This window comes from Seriola lalandi, unplaced genomic scaffold, assembly GCF_002814215.2.
Source record: "Seriola lalandi dorsalis isolate HSWRI2012SDOR001 ecotype SW California unplaced genomic scaffold, Sedor1 jcf7180002054694, whole genome shotgun sequence".
NCBI lineage: Eukaryota > Metazoa > Chordata > Actinopteri > Carangiformes > Carangidae > Seriola > Seriola lalandi.
In genome coordinates, this window is record NW_019525247.1 from 1,972,616 (window position 1) to 1,992,573 (window position 19,958).

The 19,958-nt window shown below is 39.0% G+C and overlaps 1 protein-coding gene across 1 annotated transcript in view; it reads right to left on the reverse strand.

The window, feature by feature from the left end:
• focad (focadhesin) overlaps nucleotides 1-19,958 on the reverse strand; it is a 53,105-nt gene that overhangs the window by 3,998 nt on the left and 29,149 nt on the right. The window contains exons 18-38 of the mRNA XM_023423838.2: nucleotides 18,170-18,253; nucleotides 16,960-17,095; nucleotides 16,593-16,781; nucleotides 12,982-13,103; nucleotides 12,788-12,880; nucleotides 12,297-12,385; nucleotides 10,609-10,650; nucleotides 10,410-10,518; nucleotides 9,169-9,285; nucleotides 8,267-8,505; nucleotides 8,095-8,184; nucleotides 6,599-6,746; nucleotides 6,358-6,477; nucleotides 5,549-5,671; nucleotides 5,380-5,457; nucleotides 4,416-4,487; nucleotides 3,573-3,675; nucleotides 3,323-3,403; nucleotides 2,670-2,798; nucleotides 2,472-2,587; nucleotides 49-309 (exon numbers count right to left, since the gene is read on the reverse strand). Coding sequence (XP_023279606.1) covers nucleotides 49-309; nucleotides 2,472-2,587; nucleotides 2,670-2,798; nucleotides 3,323-3,403; nucleotides 3,573-3,675; nucleotides 4,416-4,487; nucleotides 5,380-5,457; nucleotides 5,549-5,671; nucleotides 6,358-6,477; nucleotides 6,599-6,746; nucleotides 8,095-8,184; nucleotides 8,267-8,505; nucleotides 9,169-9,285; nucleotides 10,410-10,518; nucleotides 10,609-10,650; nucleotides 12,297-12,385; nucleotides 12,788-12,880; nucleotides 12,982-13,103; nucleotides 16,593-16,781; nucleotides 16,960-17,095; nucleotides 18,170-18,253 — 2,541 coding nt within the window. The remainder of the gene's footprint in view (nucleotides 1-48; nucleotides 310-2,471; nucleotides 2,588-2,669; nucleotides 2,799-3,322; nucleotides 3,404-3,572; nucleotides 3,676-4,415; nucleotides 4,488-5,379; nucleotides 5,458-5,548; nucleotides 5,672-6,357; nucleotides 6,478-6,598; nucleotides 6,747-8,094; nucleotides 8,185-8,266; nucleotides 8,506-9,168; nucleotides 9,286-10,409; nucleotides 10,519-10,608; nucleotides 10,651-12,296; nucleotides 12,386-12,787; nucleotides 12,881-12,981; nucleotides 13,104-16,592; nucleotides 16,782-16,959; nucleotides 17,096-18,169; nucleotides 18,254-19,958) is intronic.

Below are 19,958 nucleotides of genomic sequence, written 5' to 3' on the forward strand. Positions count from 1 at the left end.
AGGTAAAAACTCCATCAGTGTCTGAAGGTGTAAAGACTCATGTATTACCCGGATCTGGTTCGGCAGGAGGGTGAAGATCTTCTCAGTGGTGGAGCAGAGGATAGTCCAGCAGTTACTGGGGGGGTTTGGGAGGGCCATGGCCTGAGCGAGGCCCTGCAGGAGAGAGCGGCACAGGGACAGACGCTGGGGTTGAAGGCCCTCCTGGAAGTGCTGCAAACCCAGACTCTCCATGTAGACCTGGAGCTTGTCCTCGGCAACATGCTTCATCCACAAGCCGAGGGTGTCATATAGGTGAGCCCGGGTCTGATACTGGAAGAGGACAAGGGGCTGTAAAAATCTCCAGACATCTCTGAAAGGCTCATAGGCAACACTGGGTATCACTACTCACAGCCTCATTAACAGGGTCTGTTCACTAGTGACACCTGCTGGTAGTAACTGTTCACAACAGCCATGTCATAAAATATGATCATGTGCCACAGTGCAAGCACCAATAACAATTACATGAGCCTGTATCAGTTTTTAATACAACTCATTATTATTGTTATTACTTAATTTAGCATGAGTGGGAGTTAGTCTGATATCAAGAAATACAAAAAAAAAACCTCAATTGATGGTTTATTGATGAAGAAATATACAAACTAATAATCTGTGATGTTGAAATTGAAAGAGGTTTCAGACTAAATTCCTCGGGTTTGTGACTGATCATAAACTAACATGGAAACAACATATTGATTATATTAAAAAAAAAAACATTCATGTCAATAGTAATCCTGTATAAATCTTGGAATATATTACATTATAAGGCCATTTCAGTTAAATAGTCTTAATACAAAAATGAGCTATATATATTAATAAGGCTGGCTACTATGATCACACTCATCCATTGTGTCTCTGTTCCTTTAATATGAAATTTAATGATTTATTATACAAAATTATAAAATAATGCAAATAATGTTTAGAGCTAAGCAAATATAATCCGAGAGATGTTTTTAGTTTACTGAACCAATAAAAATAAAAGGAGATGTGTTTATATTGTTGGGGTTAAATTATGGAACAATGCTGAAATAAATCTAAAAATATGTAATTCGCTTTTGGTTTTCAAAGTAATGGTTTCTGTAACATGTGTCTCTAGCATGTTACATTAAAAACATAATTTGAGCTTTAAATTATTTTAAATTAACTTTATCTAATAGCAAAATCTTGGAAATTTAAATTTTGTCATTAATTTTACCTTTGTTCATTGTAAAGTGTACAAATTTGTGTCATTTTTATATTTTTATGAGGTTACTCTGTATTTAGTGCTAGGTAACACAGTATCCATGGTAACGATGTAGCTATATAAAGTGCATTACCGGGGGAACAAGTCAGACTGGGCTTGCGTCCCCCAGGTGAGTGTGTGCCTGTTAAATGAAGATCTATAGATATGAATATATGAATGTTCAAACAGTCTGAGGGAGAACGTCATTATATTGACTTACAGAATGATTATCTATGTTTATTCATTTATCTTTATCAGTTGTGTCTTTATATTATTCATAATGGAAATGTCTGATCCTGATTAGAGTTAGACTGTTGGCCATATCATTTATTTATTTGCAGTTCAATCGTTAGTGTTTGAAGTTTGCTTTGATTATGATTTTTCTGTCAGACTGAGTAGTTTTATTGAGACCAGCTGTTATCCCCCATATCCTGAAGTGCTTGTTAGCATAAAAATAGGTCAGTGAAACGAGGAGCTGTCTGAGTCTCTTCGTTAGAGTCAATCAGTCAACTGCCAGCTGTTACTTCAACATTGTCTTCTACATGACGCGGAGACGGGAACCGTCATGCTGAAAAAGAGAACACTTTGAGTTTGAGTTTCCTTCTGGAGCGGTCTAGTCGGAGCCCAGACCTTTTACCCAGTAGATATGATGTGGAATGACCTCAAGAGAAAAGTACGAACCAGACATCCTGAGAATATGTCTGATCTGAAGCACTTCTTTAAAGACGAACTGGCCAAACTTCCTCCTGAACATTGAACAGGTCTGATCAGCAGCTACTGGAAGCTGGTTTCAGGTTATTGGAGCCAAATGTGGTTCAGCCAGTTATAAAATGCAAGGTTCAATTACTTTTTCCACCACCACTGTGAATGCTTAATGGCTTTCATTCAATAAAGACACAAAAGATTATAATTGTTTGTGTTATATTAGTTTAGAGACACTGTGTCTACATTTGTGACTTGTATAGAGATCTGATCACATCTCATGACAAGTCAGTGCAGAAAACCAGGTCATTCCAACAGGTTCACTGCCTTTTTCTTATATACACAGACTTATATAAGAATGAGGATATAATCAGTAAAGCTGCAGGAAAACATGAAGCAGCCTCCCTTATCATCAATCATGTGACTCTCTGTTGTACATACTTAGACTTGATATCAGTATATGATGTTAATACTCTGTTCTCCTCTCTACAGCCGTACTTGAGGAACTTACACTGAGACTGTGCACCAGGGGGGGGGACAGCCAGGAGCCCAGGAAGAGAGATGCACTCTGGGAAGACTGAGCCTGACTCGCTGCCAGTACCACACACTGATGCTGCACCTCCTCTCCTGTTGAAGACAAAACATTTCAACATGCTGCTTTGACTCTTTGGCTTCCAGTACAGATACGTGACTCTGTGAGGACTGTTACCGAAGCTGAGCCTCATCAGAGGAGACAGGACAGCGCTCCAGTTTATGGGCGGGTACTGGAAACTGGCTCCAACTGAAGCCAGCGGGGTCAGTGCAGTCCTCACCACAGCTGGAGCAGACGACTCACGACCTGGAAACAAAGGAGTTCAAAATATGAATTGTTTTGATTCAATGTATCTTGATGTAACTCAGTGATATTATATGTGTTTGTGCTGTTGAGAAAATAAAGTTGTACACTGAACTTTTTTCAAGTTTTTGCAAGTTTGAACGAGTTTAAGACTTTTTAAAACCACTATGATGTAATTTAAGACATTGTTTAACATCCACACTGGCAAAAAAAAGAATCTTAAATTAATCTATTGACTTTCAACAGGCCTTCAGCCAAGCTGCACAGTTTGCATTAGTGGTTATTGGTTCCATGGTGGTTTTGTTTTGTAGTTTTATTACAGCGTGAATACAAATATTTCACAAACACACATTTAAAAGCCTGAAGTTAATGCAGCTTTATGAAAGTGATGTTAACTCCATAATCCAATCAATTTTCAAGACCTGTCAAAATTGTGTTCCAGACATTTTAAGGCCTAAAATTCAGATAATTGGATTTTTGACTTTTTAATCAGCAGAAACCCTGTTTAACTAAACTGGTCTACAAACCTTTTTTTCCTGCCTCTGAGATGAAGTCAATGATGGGTCTGAGGACACTTTTCTCTGAGAGGTAACTGAAATCCTGAGGAACTGAGGGGGGACAGGAGGAGACACAGAGGGGAAAAAAACATAAAAAAAAACATATCACACCCAACAAGCAACTTCCCACTTTTGGAGATAGACTGTGACTGATTTCCACGCACAGCTGGACTAAGGTAAGAGGAATAAACTGATTTGAGTTCATCCATGTTGCTCCTACCTGCTGTGTGAGTGTGGCTGGTGGACATGTGGGCCAAATGTAAATGACCCATCAAACAGGCGCTGTTGGACTGTAAACCAATGGCACCTGAGAACGTTATGACCTGGAACAGAGAGAGAGAGTGAGATAGAGAGAGAGTAAAATAGGCTGATGTACATGAAGAAGAAAGGAGGTTCAGTGTCATTTAGGTTTGGGACAATATTCTATAATATCAAATATCATGATATTTGGGCTGGACTGTATATTAAATTTTGGGTATCACCCAAGCCTGATGTCATTTGAACTAACGTTATATTTTATAATATCACATTAGCACATTTTTTGTCATAAGATCTATTTATTTTCTTAATTACATTGACAGGATATCATGTAAATTATTATTATTATTATTTTCCTTAGAATTTTATTTATATAACATCATTAATGTCCACTACTATATCACATAAATACACACACACACACACACACACACACACACTTTTCATTTGTATGTCTCTATAAATGTTTGTTTTTGTTGTCTTTACATGTCTGTCCATTATATGTAACACTTGTTGTAATGCAAAGTCACTAATAAAGAACAGAAAAAGAACTAACGAAACAAATAATCACAAAATAAGAAATTGTCTTACAATGCGTCACAAATCTAATGTCAATTACATTTAAATACATGATGTAATATCTTGAATTTAAGTAGGAAATATGGTGTCATGGCTGCAGAAAAAGCAGCAGGTGTCTGACAGAACTAGACAAAGTCAGACTTGTATTGTAATAATTATACTGAGATAATTTCACAATTTTTACCATTAAAAACAACAGCATGAATAACATAATGCGTGGGCCCACCTGTGTGATGGCTCGAATGACCTCATTCAGCCGGCTCTGCTGCTGGGAGGAAAGCTCCAGCTCACTTTTCAGCTGGAACACACGACACAAGATAAGTGACAAAAATATTCATGAACAAAGCACCAAACACTTCACTTCATTATTAAACATTTTAAATCAATTTATTGCCCACATGGTACTCCTTCTTCACAGCAGACATTTTGACTTTCCATTGCTGGAAAAGCACGAGACACAGAACATTAAAGATGTGTGAGCATGACAGTGACAGTGAGACATACCAGGACCAGGACTGAGGGAGCTACTGTAAATGGAAGGAGCTTTACATGTTGTCACATGTCAAAATGTTCTATGTAAAAGAAGCTTGGAGCCATTTCTGATACAATGAAGTGACAACTGTTCATCTAATTTAGTAACTTAAAACAAGGTTTGTGGAGTGAGGTGGTGGATATAGGTAAGTCGGGGTACCCTTTATACATTGCACTCACGTAGGACTCCTCTGTATATACACACTAGGTTTTAGGGTTGGTGCCACCTTTGTATTTACTTTTGGTTAACCTTCTTTATTAGATAAGACTCAGGATTTTGGTTTAAGTTTTATTTTGAGTCTAGCTAGGCCCAGTTTTATTGTACTTTTCAGTTTGTTTGGTACAACCACCTCGTCCCATCCTCCTGCACAATTGTATTTTATTAATGGATTTCTGTTTTAATAAACCATTTTCCTTACTTATGACATGGCTACTTGATTCAGTTTTTGGTTATCGTTTCGTCTCCTTTCTACCTTGCCACCAAAGGAGTCGTAACACTAGAGCTCCAGAGAGAAGTCTGAGAGAGGAGATGTAAAACTACACTGAGATGGTTTCTGGTTCTTAAAACCACAAATATATCTTCTTATGGCTCAACACTTCAAATAAAACACAGAAGAGGCAAATATGGAGCTTCAGAAACATGATGGTAGATTTCTCACCTGAATGAGGTAACTCTCAGATCCCACTAGAGCCACCAGTCCGTTGACAGCAGCCAGTCGCTGCATAGTGGGACAACCCTGAAACACAAAGTTTCAGCAGGTATAAACAGACTGAATCTAAAGTGTATGAATGAGCAGTGATGGTCCATTCTTCAAGTAGCTGCAGTACCTCAGTCAGTAAGATCTTGATCCAGGCAGCCAGCAGTCGGGGGTGGATGTCCTCTGCTTTACCGTGACCAGACAGTGACAGGCCGTGGACAACCAGCCCCAGAGCCAGAGAGAAACCTGGGGTCTGGACACAAGCAGTGAGAACTAAACCTGTGTCCACTGATCTGGTTTTCATTTTTTTCATCATCAATATGTTTGATACAGTGATACAGCTATTACACAAGACCAGCATTAAACAGCTACTAACCACTCAAGCTATTTCACTGGTCTGATTCTTAGAAGACATAGATTAGACATATGAATTCAAAACCACATACTAATGTTAAAACTGTACAGTTGTACGCAAAGGCTGACATATTGCCCATGTAAATGCCCTGTTTTTATTTATAGAAAAAAAATTGCAAAACATTGTGCATCCGACTATGTCAGTGCTTCGTGCCATCGAGCGTTGAGGAGATGTCAAATGTCCTGTAGTCAGTTGAGAAAGTGAGAGTGAAACAAAGGTGGATTCTACCGCAGGACAATGATTCAAAGCAGACCTGAAAATCCACCATGAACCACTTCAACAAACAAACCTCCCAGACCTGACTTAAACAATCGTTAAATTCATTCAAATTAATAATCATTTCAAATGTGTGGGTAGATTTTAAACAAACTGTGTGAATATCTCAGGAAGAAAAAACAAAAAAGACACTTCTCTGGATCACTAAGCACTGATTTAACACGGTGCCCAAACTTCTGCATACAACTGTATGTGTCCACAAATACTTCCTCCTTATCCCAGTAGATACAACACACTCTGCTGCTGACCTGCTGGCTCTCCTCAGTCAGGGTGCGCAGGGTGTTCATGACCTCCTCAGCCTTGGCAGCGTCTATAAGGCCTCCACTGAAGGCTGAGACGCCCACACACGCCACAGAGTACGCCAAGACCTGCACACAGTCAATATTACTCCATTCCAGAAAAAAACAACCTTAATAAATATGTTTTACTAGCCTGTGTGGTCTGTGTCACTTATTTTGGTCTGTTAAAGCAGAGTAAAACTTGTTGTACCTCCTGCATCATGCGTCCCTGCCCGCTGCTGTCCTGCAGGCTGGATAGTAGTTTGTCCAGTGTTAGCATGACGTGGATGTGTTGGTCCTTCTGTCCACTACTGCAGAGAGCTGCCAGCACCAGACCCAGACCCAACATACAGCCAGTACTGAGGAGAGGAGAGAAGCAACATCTGCTGTGTATAGGTTTTAGCCATGCTAACAATGTAGCTCTAGGGATAGCAGGGTTAGTCAGGAACAATCTGTTGGCTCAATATATGGTTTTACTTTTAATAATTAGTCCATTTCTCATCTGTGAACTTAAATTCATAACATGTATAGTTAGTAGGCTTGGGCAATATCCAAAATGTAATATCTCAATACAGTCAAGCCCAAATATCATGAGATACAATATTATCATGGGGGCGTGGGGGGGTTTATTTGTAACATAACAAGGTTCAATGTACACTAAGCAAAGCAATGAAAGGAAGGTCAGACTCAGCAGCAAAAAAACAACAAAAAAAACAAATCAAGGTCTTAACCTAGTACATGTCTGGACCTACGGTCAAATCCTGATTTTATAGCTTTGACATCGTCTGACAAATCACCAAACACATAAATGAAAGACAAAGACTGAGCTGTGATTTCAGCTGTATTTACGGTAACATGATCACTCAGAGAGAAAGTTAGAAGAGACAGTGTCTCTCACACAGAGCACAGCCTCCATCTGGGATCCACAATATTTAGACTTTATTTACTTCAACTCCAGAACATAACAGACTTTTATTAGAGGCAGATCTTTATGTCTAACTCCCTCTGTTTGATATGTAGAGTTGGTCAGAGCGGTTAGTATGAAGCCTCGTTACCGATGATTTCTCTCTCGCCCTCCCTCTTTCCTACTGTCTCTCTTTCTGTGTCTTATGTTTAGTTATTCCTCTGCCTCCTTTATTAATAATTATACATGGAATGAAAGTAATTTATTTGCTACAATGGAGGTGATGCTCAGTGTATTCAAAGCGCTCCTCCTCTTCCCTTCCTTTTGAGACTACTAGCACCAATTGGCTGGACCTCTTTTGAATTAGGTCAGTCACTAAAAATCACTTATTTTACATTATATATTTTTAATTAATTGACATTACTTCGCAGAAATCTGTTTTCACTTTGACATTAAAGAGTTTGTATTTGTAAAGTCTTGTCAAAAAAGCCAAATTATATTGACCATGATTCCATTTATAAAAGCAATAAAAGGGGAAAACATCCAAGTTGGTGAATACTTTTTATAGGCACTCTATCTATCTATCTATCTATCTATCTATCTATCTATCTATCTATCTATCTATCTATCTATCTGTCAGCAAAAGGAAGCTTGGTGTGTTACAATACTATGTTAACCTTTGTGATTCATCACACATAAAGAATCAACCATCTATTACTGAACGAAAGTACCCACATTACCCACATGTACTCATACATTACCCACATTTACTTATACATCATGTCTACAGACAGAGCACTGACTTGTATTCCAGGTCGGGGTTGAAGGAGCAACTTTCCAGAGCACCCAGAGAGCTGAGGAGGAGATCAGTGTCCTTCTGAGCAGAGATGTCACTGAGGAACAGAGACAAGCAGCTGAAACCTCACTCAGCCAGTTACAGGTTACAGTACATGTTTGAATCAGTACACTCCCTACCTGAGATGCTGATGCTGCAGACTGCACAGCACCATGCCCAGCGCAAGGCCGGAGTGGAACTGGACAGCCTGGGAGTCATCAGCGGTAGGTGAGCCAGGCAGGCCTGCCTTCAAGGCTGACAGGACCTGGACCAGGCCATCCCTCTGCCACACCACCAGCACCGGAACCAGCAAGGACAACGCTAGACTGGCACAGGAGCGAGCAATGGCACTTGCTGTGTTCTCACCTGAGTAGGAACGCTGAGGAGGAGAAGGAGGATGGTGTCAAGAGTCTGCAGACCTTATTACAGTACAGCAGCTGATTCATTAACCTACACTTAGAGTCAGTAAGGAGGTTCAGAGTTTGTAATGACACTCTCAGTGCAGTGTAGTATAGTTATAGACTAGAATCACCTCCTCATGGTTGTCTGCCTCTGCCACCTCAGACTACTTTCAGGTTACATCCCTGTTTATAATTTCTGTGAAGTCTTGAGTTATGGCTAAAAAGTGTTTTGTGAGGTCGCCGTGACCTTTGATCATTAATTAGTTCGTCTTTGAGTTCTAGTGAATGTTTGTTTGATCAAGGCATTACTGAAATATCGTGTCCATGAGAATGGGACGGACAGAAGGACAACCTGAAGACAATATGGTTCCTGCTCTGAGTTTTTATCGTCTCTCTCTGTGTGCCTGTCATTCAGGGATTCAATGGAGCTGTTGCGTGCGTGTGATGGAACTGTGCTCACTGGCCCATCACAATGTGTAATTTTTTTGACTCAAAGTGAAGCATTGGAGCTGTATATATTGTATGGTTATTTTGTTTTGTACTAATTTTACACTGGCTGCTGCTTAGAAACTAACTGAATAAAATATGTTTGTCCTAAGTACTTCTATCTATAGCTGCTAAAACACCAAACTAAGACTTACATGTAGGAACCATGGGAAAACTTGTCCTCTGGCCTTGTAGCTGCTGCTAATTATGCTGAGCAGGGTCTCGAGCACCATGGATAACCAGCTGGCTGTGGGCACAAACTCTGGTCCAGCCTGAAATCACACATCAGAAAACAACATCTGGAGAGCTTTCCACACCTATAACCATACAGTGAATCTGATCACTGATCACACACCACCAGACCACCCTATACTCTCACACTCACACACAATTTATCTCAATGTGTTCTAATGACCTTTTCTGTGTCTGCTGGGGAGGTCCTTCTTGGCTAAAGGATAGGCCCCAGGAAGTATTGGTCCTAAATACAGGAAGTACCAATATGGCTGTACAAATTGCCCACAATATTAAGGGGGGGGGGGGTATTTAGTTTAGATATTTTGTGTATTTCACTAAACTTAAGTTTGGTATTTGGATACATTAATAGGATTGTATTTCAATTTATATACAAATTGTCCTATTTCTTTTGTAGTTAGTTTGTGTGTCAGTGTTGATCGGTCAGTATACTGGAAATGTCCCCCTTCTGTTCCTTGTTTGTGTAGGTCAGTTGGTTTGTCAAGTTACTTTATTATCACATGACACATAACAGTTAGGACATATGAGCTGAGGGTTGACAATGCAAACCTGTGCAAGAGACCAGAAGAGTTTAAAGTTATCTCTGTACCTGACTGGGAAAGTGAGGGGACGAGTATCGATGTCAATTAAGAGCAACAGTAACGCTTATTAATATGTTTTCAATAGCTTTTTTTTGTCTGTTCTGGTCTTTATGTGGGATTTTATTTTACTTTATTTTATTTTAGAAAAAAACGGAATATTACCAGAATTTAATAACAAGGCAGCCTGGCTATGGCTGTTCTCCAAAGCATGAAGATGCATGTGGACATCCCTTCAGATGTGTGTTAATATCAGTGAAACACCTCAGAGATGGAGAGAACCTGCTGTTTCTCTCCAGGACAGTTAACAGGTGATTAATGCTAATGCTAGTGGAAGATTTCCCTTGAAAGCTGCTACCACAGCTTTAACAGCACTAAAACACATGGCCACTCACTGATGATAGAGAGATCTATATGATGTTTTTAACAGATTAATAACATTATTAACAGATTAATAATACTAATACTAATAATTGTGTTAATTCAATTTGAATTAGATAATGTATAAATTCAAACAATCTAAATCTATACAACACAAACAAATATAAATAAAAAAATGAACTCACCCTGAGGCTGCCATCGCTGTCAGTGGGCAGGTTGCTCTCGTATTTAGTGAGGACAGCAGCCAGGCCGCTCAGAGCCAGAATTGAGTTTCCCTGAACAACAGGACTGTCCCTGAAAAGCACATTACCACTGAACTTAATCCTGTATAACATGCTGTACATGACAGGTCTCCCTGTGAATCTAAAATTAAGTGAGACTCACTTTGTAGCAGCTTTGATGACGTCTGCCAGCTGATCTCTGGCCCTGAGAGGGATGAGAAGGAAAAAGGAGGAGAGATAAACACAGAGGAAAGAAAGAGAAAGCGTCATTACTGAGAGGTTGTTCTGCTAATGCAGTGATGTATGAACAATAGCATGCATTCAAAAACTAACACACACGGACTGTATCCTTTCATCTCAGACAGGTGCATCCACCACCTGGCTGGCAGCACGCAGGTGTTAGCTCTGGTAGCATGTGACACACTGTGACAGGGATGAAGGCAATTACCAGTATTCTTTGATTTAGTCTGATAATTGCTATATATTTTTTACTGATATACGAAATCTTAACATTACTTTCATTTTTAAAAACTGTATTAGTACACAACACCAAATGCTGATTCCGTTGCTGGGCTAGCAAGCTAGAGGAAAGAAAGCCAATGTATCATTGCACAGGCCATTACATTTAGAGACCAGCGGCTAAAGTTTATTCATTCTGAAATATCAAAGCATTTTAGTCTGAATTCATTTCAGTGCTGACTGACCATCACCACTTACACTTACCAGTGAGTTTTACCAAGCTACAGTAGTAGGCTACAATAAATTTTTGGCCTGGCCATGTGTCACTCAGTCAGCCAATCAGACGAGAGGCTTAGAACCTCCTCTCTTCTGATAGGCTCACCAACCTGTGTCACTAGAGCCCCAGAGACAAGCCTGAGAGAGGAGATGTAAAACTACATTGAGATGTTTTTGGTTCTTAAAACCACAAATATATCTTCTTATAGATCAACACTTCAAATAAAACGCAGGAGAAGAGGAAAATATGGAGAATTAAAAAAAAGGTGCAAAGGGCTGAGTAAAACAAGATAAATTATATTTGTATACTTGTGATTTGTAACATGTTTACACAGTTAATTACACTGTGTTAAACAGGATAAAAAAAAGGCAATTATGCTAGCTACCCACATCTGCTGGCAAAACTGAACAGGTTAGCCTGACATGTAAACTTAAAAACTTAGCAAACAATATTATTTGTTGTTAAACATGATGTTTTTGACCAACTTTTCATTTTCAACAAATTAATTAATTTGAGAAAAAAAAGATTTTGTAGGCTCCCATTTTTTTTTTTTTTAGATTTGGTGCAAAATCAGAGAAATTCTCAGTAAATAACTGCAGTGAGTGAAATTATAGCATGAAACAGTTCAAATGTGTTCTAGTTTGAAATCAGACTAGATTTAATTTCTAAGACTAGACTTAATGAAGTCTGTTAATCAAGCACAGTTAATAAATTTTCATGATCATTTTCAAATTTTATGTCATTTGAACCATAGGATTCAAATGACCAAATTTCACATCTATATAATTAACAGTATGGCTTGGCCATTGTTTATGTCCATGCCATGAGTCACCATGATGATGTACCATATATTAGGCTTGGGCAATATCCAAAATTTATTCCAGCTCAAATATTGTGATATACAATATTATCCATATAAATTGTCAGTATTTGACACATGCTCCTATAATTCTGTTGTTATAGCTCAATAAATGAGCAACTTGACTGAAACCTGAATTAATCCATCAGCTACGTTAGGATCAGTTCTGAAGCACCTCTCGTATCTGTATTTACACATTCACTGTATGTGTATATACGTATACAGTTATCACTTTGTTTGTGTAAGTGATGCTCACCAAAGCCAGGCACAGTGCTGTTTGTACTGCAGTTCCTCGGGGTTCTCTTTGCCTTGTTTCTGTTGCATCTCCAAGTCAGCACGTCGACCCTGAATACATCACAAACCTATAACTATAACTACAGCATGCAGGGTGCGCATTTCATTCTCTCAAGCTCTAAACAACACATACAGTCTGGGTGTGTTAGGCATGGATTTTTAGAAGGTCAATACTGCAAGTAAACCAATGACTAGACATAAATAAGCATGTAAAACAGATGTCATGAAATGTTTGAGCTTCAGAATCCATATGAATTTAATAATTCAAATGATTTCTAGCAGTAAAAGTGAAACAAAGACGAGTTGTTAAGATACAGTATGTGATGAAATGAAATCTTCTCCTTGCTCTACTTAACATTGCCTGGAGAATGTTTCCTTTCTAGAACCACATGTAAACTCAGCCATGTCTTCCATAAATATGTAATCAGTGTGTCAGTTGCCGGAAGCACAGACCTGTAAGATGGTGTGAAAAGCTCGGCTCATGAAGCCCCTCCAGGCCTGGGGTAAGAGGAGAGCCCGGTGCCATTCAGACGGCTGGATGTTTACCTACAGACACAAACACAGCAAAATAAAAGAGGTTGATTTCCATGTGTAGAAAACCAAAGGGATGTGTGAGAGGCAGAGAAAGAAGACAGATTCACATGTACCTCATGAATAAGGGCGGTCAGGGTCTGCTGGTGGCTGCGGCTGCGGCTGACGAGGAAGCGATCGATCGGTTTGCCATTGCGATCAGTCTGCACAGGGAGCTCGTAACTGAGCAACAGACCAGCTTCAACGTGTGCGCGTGCGCGTGCACACACACACACACACACACACACACACACACACACACACACACACAAAATTGAGCTTTATTCAAGGTCAAGGTCAAATCCACTGTAATGGGGTGGGGCTAGGGCAGAAATTTGTTTCTTGGACTCCACCAACCCACCACCACCTCTCAGTCTCTGTGCTTTGTATATGAATCTTGTGTCCTCCAAGGTCCCATCCAGTAAAGTGAACAGAGTACACTTAAAAACAAACAGGAAGAGCACGACCTGCTGTGTGTTTTCTGTGTCAATTAGATCAAAACAATCTGACTGAGAAATCTGCCCCATATAAAGTAAAACAGGGTTTTTTTGGACAGATTTTGAAACTTTACTAGGTAATAATGTAGCACCAGCTTTAGATGATATTGTACTTGAGTGGATATACATGAGTAAATTTGCAGTCAATCAAACTCAGTGAACCTGGAGCTTTTGTTATTTATTCAGTTTTTAATGCAGAAAGGCAAAAAAATGTACTTAGAGCCCTCCTGAATGTTTGAGGCAGATATCAACATTGATTAAATGACTGATAACTATTCTTAAATTTAAACATAACATAAAAATAATCTCTTAAATGTGGCTGATGACTGTGAACATGTGCTGATGTTCTGATGGTGCATCTTAAGTTGAAGATCTACAATTTCCTCCTCATGGTTGTTTCCTCCACCAACCAGTCAAGTGTCAGGAAATATTTTCGCAGTCTCTGCTTTATATGATGCGCTGACAACAAGTGGCAGCATATCTGCGTAGCTCGTAGTTTTTTGCAATAAATTTGTACATATTAGTATATTTTTTGTCGATTGATGTTTTTATTCCATGTCGTCGTTTCGTCTGACGATGGAGAAAATAATGCACACAAGGGAAGAACTCCTGGCTTGAAAGTGTACCAGATATCGAGTTAAACATCCCATACCGGCTGAGCTGAAGAAGCGGTACCGTGGATGCAGAGCCGGGGCTAAGCTAAAGGCTAGGAGATGGAGACATAAGCCTTTTTCTACCATCGATCCTCATGGGAAATGTCAACTCCCTGGCTAACAAGTGTGATGAACTGGAGGCACTCGTGAAGAACCAGCGAGCATATCATAGTGTAGTCTCATGTGTTTCAAGGAGACCTGGTTAAACAACATCACCGTTGTGTGGATTTTCCCGGCTTCATTGCAGTACGAGCGGACAGAGACGCCAGAGCAAGTGGGAAGAATAAAGGTGGAGGGCTGGTTCTGCTTGTGAACAATAGATGGTGCAACCCTGGTCACATCATAGTGAAGGAGATGATCTGCTGTCGGGATATTGAGCTGTTGGCAGTTGGTCTTGGACAGTACTATGTACAGAGGGAGTTCTCTCACACCGTCACCAATGTTGTTTACATTCAACCATGAGCAGAGCCTGCAGTCGCGTGAGACGTCATTCACGAGACTGTAGCGAGAGTACAGACCCAGCACCCTGATGCATTCATTGCAATTTAGGGGGATTTTAACCATGTCACTCTCACTTCTCACCTGACCGGCCTTTACTCAGTATGTTGACTGTTGTTGCAGTAAATTTTCACTAAAATATACTATGCATTATAAATATACTGAATATTAAACTTATATAATCAAATGGAATAGCTGTACTCATAACTGAGGTTAGATTTGTAAGTGAACCACCTTTTACTGAACTAAGCCTGTTACAGAATGGAACCTGGAGGGAATAAAGTTAAAAAAAAATATATATTATTTTATGCTGCAGTCTGCTCGGGCAGAGAGACTAGACAAGCTGGTCAAAAAGGCTGGGTCTGTGCTTGGCAGGAGTCTGGACTCACTCATGACTGTTGTGGAGAGACGCATGCAATGTAAGATGGAGGCCATCTTGTACAATGCCAACCATCCTCTCCACAACATTCTGGCAGGACAGAGAAGCAGCTACAGCTGCAGCAAATGTCTCATCTCACTGTGCTGCAGAACAGAGAGGTTCAGGAGATCCTTTGTTCCCACTGCCATCAGGCTATACAACACTTCAGCCAAAGGAAGTGGACTAATGTAATTAATATTGTTTATTTATTATTAACTGTTTTTATTATTATTATTACTATTATTATTATCAACAATGAGCTAATGGACACATGAATTTCCCCTAGGGGATAAATAAAGTATCTATCTGAGTTGCAGCATTGAATAATGGCAGAAGTGTTTTTGCAGAACATTATGATGTCACAGTGAGGTTGACCTTTGGCCTTTTTGATGTAAAATGTGATCACTTCCTCATTTGATGAAAAAATACTTGTGGTTGGTGAATCTAAAAGAGATCTACTCTCTTGTCAACTTGCATATGGCCCCTGAGGTCAAATCAGAAGTGACATGTCTGGCCATTATTTTAAATTTCACTTAACACATAAAGAAGATTTATCACTTCAGAAATATTACCAAAGTACAGCCGTTCCTAATCCATAAAGATGCTGAGAAACTTATTCATGATTTTATTTAAAATAGATTACATTATTAAATATTCTTTTTTTTCTGAAGCAGTAAAACTTGAGTTTATTCAGAGCTGCTGGACCTTTAACTAAAACAAGGAAAATTAATCATATTACCTGGTTTTAGGTTCGCTCCCTTTTTGAAGAGATTTTAAGGTTCCTTTACTTGTTTTTAAAGCTCTACATGGATTGGAACCGGCTCATGCTGCAGATTCTCTGTTGTTTTATAATTCTTCACAAGCGCTTAGATCTTCTTCTGGCTTTTAAAATACACACAATTATAAGCACAAGAAAACAGGCAGTAAAGCTTCTTTTTTTTTTTTTAACCATGCTACAAAACTACAGAACTTACCAAGAGCTATAAGAGTTGAAGGTAATGTGAAAAACTGAAACCTATTTATTTAATTTGGCTTTTAATTAATTCTCTCATATTTCATTAGTCTTATTATTTTCTGTTTTTATTTTCATTTATATATTTTATCATTTACTGTTTTCATATTGTCTAACTTCACAGTTGGCCTTATTTTATTGTACTATTTCATTTATTTTGTAAAGCACTTTGAGCTACATCTCTTATATTAAAAGTGTTCCATAAATAAAGTGTATTAATATTATTATTATTTCATCCTATTAGACATTTGTGTTAAATTGTGTCATAATTATCTAATTCATTCTTAAGTTATGGCGAGGTGAGGTAATAGTGACCCTGACCTTTGCCAACCCTGTCAGTGCTCTCTGATGGACAAACTAGACAGTGACACCGCTGTTTCTAAATGACTTCATACATGTCTTTTGCATTTTTGCTTATATGTTTTGTTACTTATCATCCGATGCTGATAAATGTGTGATAAGATAAAATCATCACATCATCTTGATGTCAGTTACCTGTCAAATATGCAACATAAATATTTGCTCAAACCAAATTCAGATGTTCCAACAGTGGAGAATCACAGTCTAGTCCTAACATATTCATCTTCACACAGAGGTTGAATTTACTCACCTGCTAGTCCAGGCTTCAGCCCAGGCTGCTTGTTTTTCTCATAGGTCTTTAGCATGAACCCTGGGATTCCTGCCACTGTTTTACCCTGGTCTGAGTGCAGGTTCCCCCCCCTCAGGGCAGAGAAGTATACCCCCCGTGGCATCTGGCTCATCTCCTGCTTCACCAGTGACGTCAAGAAGAGCTCAAACGCTGAGGAGAAAAAGTGTAACAAGGTAAGAAACAACCATCCTCCCAGATCCAGGCCCTCCACTGACATGATTCCTCCCTGGCCTCCCACCATGAACAGTGGCAATTGTGTTTGATGGGGTGCGTGGCCTAGCAAGCAGGAAGCACCTTGATCTTTGACCACAGTGTGAGTGTAATTTACCTGGAAGAACAGGTGTGGGGGTGAGAGCCATCAGCTTCACGTAAGATGAACCTGGGACAGAGAGATCCTTCTCTTCCTCAATCTCCTCCCCCTGCTCATCCTCTTCACCCTCAGGCAGCTTTGTGGGCGGCCTGGCCTTCACATCAGACAGAACAGATACAACAAGACAATGTAAACACAAGCTCATTATTACAGATATGACACATTTACCACATGCATCATGCACATGCACATCTAAATTAACCACAAATTTAATCATAATCTATAAATGGACCTCTTTATTTTCTATTAGTTTTACAGTCAGATGGTAAGTTTTCATTAGATTTTAGGTGTATTCACTGTTTATTCAGAGATTTTGTGTAGTGATGACAATTTAGAAGGCAGCACCTTCTAGTTACGGTTTGTACAGTGCTCAGATTACAATCAGCAGCCATCTTCACTGTCTCTCTAATTTTGGACTAAAAAGGCTGCGTTTATGCTAGTAGTTCTGTGAGGCTATAGCTTACATGCTAACATGCTGCTGTTTAGCAGGTGTAATGTTTCCCATGTTCACCATTCTTTTTTAGCATGTTAGCATGCTAATATTTGTTAATTTGCAGTAAGTATTGGACAAATCAAATATTGATCTACTGGTTGTGCAAGAGGAAATTTCAGGTGATCACCAAAACATTCAAGAGACCCGAAGACTGACACACAATGACATCCCTACAGCCACGCTGCTACCATGACTAACTGGCTGCTAGCATGACTAGCTAGCTGCTAGCATTAGCAGCAACCACAGCACTAGCTAACTCACTGTGTTTTAGGATATTGAACCTATACATATGTTAAAACATTTGTAACCTTTACATATGTTAAGACAGTGATTAGAAGAAAATAAAATAATTCATTTAAATTATTTCATAGGTTTGGGCTGATATTTGACAAAATCGAATACATTATATTTTTAACCCCGGTTATGACATTGTATATCTGGACTGTATCTAGATATTATATTTTTATTAATTTATTTTTTTTTATTATTTATTAAGTAATTCAATATTATATTTATTTTACTATTTCAGTTCTTACATTCTGATAATCTGTAATAAAATTGTAACACTCATGATATTTCATATAAGCTGCTACATAATACTGTAATTCTAGGAGGGAAAAACAGCTGATATAATCTGTGTGGAGCATTAGCAGTTATAAAATTATAGACTCTTACTGCCTCAGGAAGGAGAGTTATTGTGTGGACCTCTTCAGGAAAATCTGCAAGAGCCCTGTAGCCACAGCTGGCCACCTCTGGATCCTGTTACATCAAAACACACACACATACACACACATTAATATATAATTATTGATTAGTGCAGCTGTATTATGTATTAGGTATTAAGTTCAGCATTTCCTAAACTTTTGGATGTCTTTACTTCTCTCATTTTGTTACATTCTGTCAATTCTTTTTAAAATTCTGTTTGCAGCATCCACAAGTAATTTTTTATCCATCAAAATCAACACAGCTTTGGGAACCATCTGAACTGTCAAACATTTAGAATTTTTGTAAATCATGGAAAAATCCTCAATCAAGGCAACAATTGAACAGGATGTATGCAGAAGAATCTTCATCTCCTTTCTATCTCTAACGACAGTTCCTGAGTGACTGAAGCCAGCCATCACAGCGCAAGTGTGGAAAAAAACAAACATCTGTGACCTGAGCGACTATCATCTGCTAACACCCAGATCTTGTAAACAAGTAAGGTGGAAGAATAAATTGAAATACAACGAGTTGACCGGAGCAATGCATAACCACATTCAGCTCAGGTGTGTTGACCTTAACCTGCAAGGTAAGAAGGCTGCTGGTGCTACCACTGCTAACATCAGCCACAATTGGCAAACCAATGAGACATGGTTTATCCACAGACGCTGTGATCCTGATTAATTGATTGTTTTCTGATTGTTTTCTTACTTCTAGACTAATCAAGTGGTCTGAATTAAAATTTTGGTTTAATCACCAGAGAAATTAGTCTTTAGAAACATCCCCAGCTCCCTCATCACTCATGACTGTGTCCCTGTACTTGCTGCCTACACCATGTTAAGTTTGCAGATGACACACTGGTGACTGGGCTGATCTCCAGCAGTGGTGAAATCAGCCTTCAGAGAAGATGAGCAGAACCTGGTGCTCAGAGAGCAACATCTCTGTTAATAAAGCAAAGACCAAGGAGCTAATCATCAACTTTGGAAGGTCACAGGAAGATCACTACGCTCCAGATTTCATCACTCAGTGTCCAGCTTCAGGTTTTCTAGGGCCAGTTGCACAAACTACCTTAGGTTAATATTTTCCTTAAAGTCTGAGTTAAGGTGCCCTTAAAATAAACACAGATGCCCAAAACAAAGTTAAGTGTTCTTCTTAAGGTTTCCTTAAAATGTTCACTTATCTTAGTCTTATACTTAAGGACTCACTTAAAGTCAGTTAAACTGTTGAACGAAAGACCTTAGTGACCAAAGTAAAGAAAAAAACTAAAAGGTACCTCTGACTCTGTCTTAACTGCAACATGAGCTGAGGTTATGGTGATGAACGAAGAACATGAACACATCCCAAGAAGATTGGGAGAACCCTGTTGACCATAAATGATGAGGAACTGATTCTACATCATATATTTTTAGTTTATAATTTGAGTGTAGAGTTGGATTACTCTACTTTACGCAGCTCAGAAGTACTAATGGCAGCAAACCAATGGTCTCTATGGAAACAGTAGAATTTTACCGCTGTAGAATCTCTTTCTCTTTTTTCCTTAACTAAGGAAACCTTTTAAGAGATTCTGTGTGACACCCTTAACCTCCTAGGACCTGGCGTCCACATATGTGGACCTCACATTTTGGGTTCTCTAGACCACAATACTAACTTTTTCTCAACAAGGGCCTGGTGACCACATATGAGGATATTATACTGCCACTCAGTAATCGAAATTTAAAACTAATGTCCTCATATGTGGACATCATTTTTCTCAGGTCCCAAT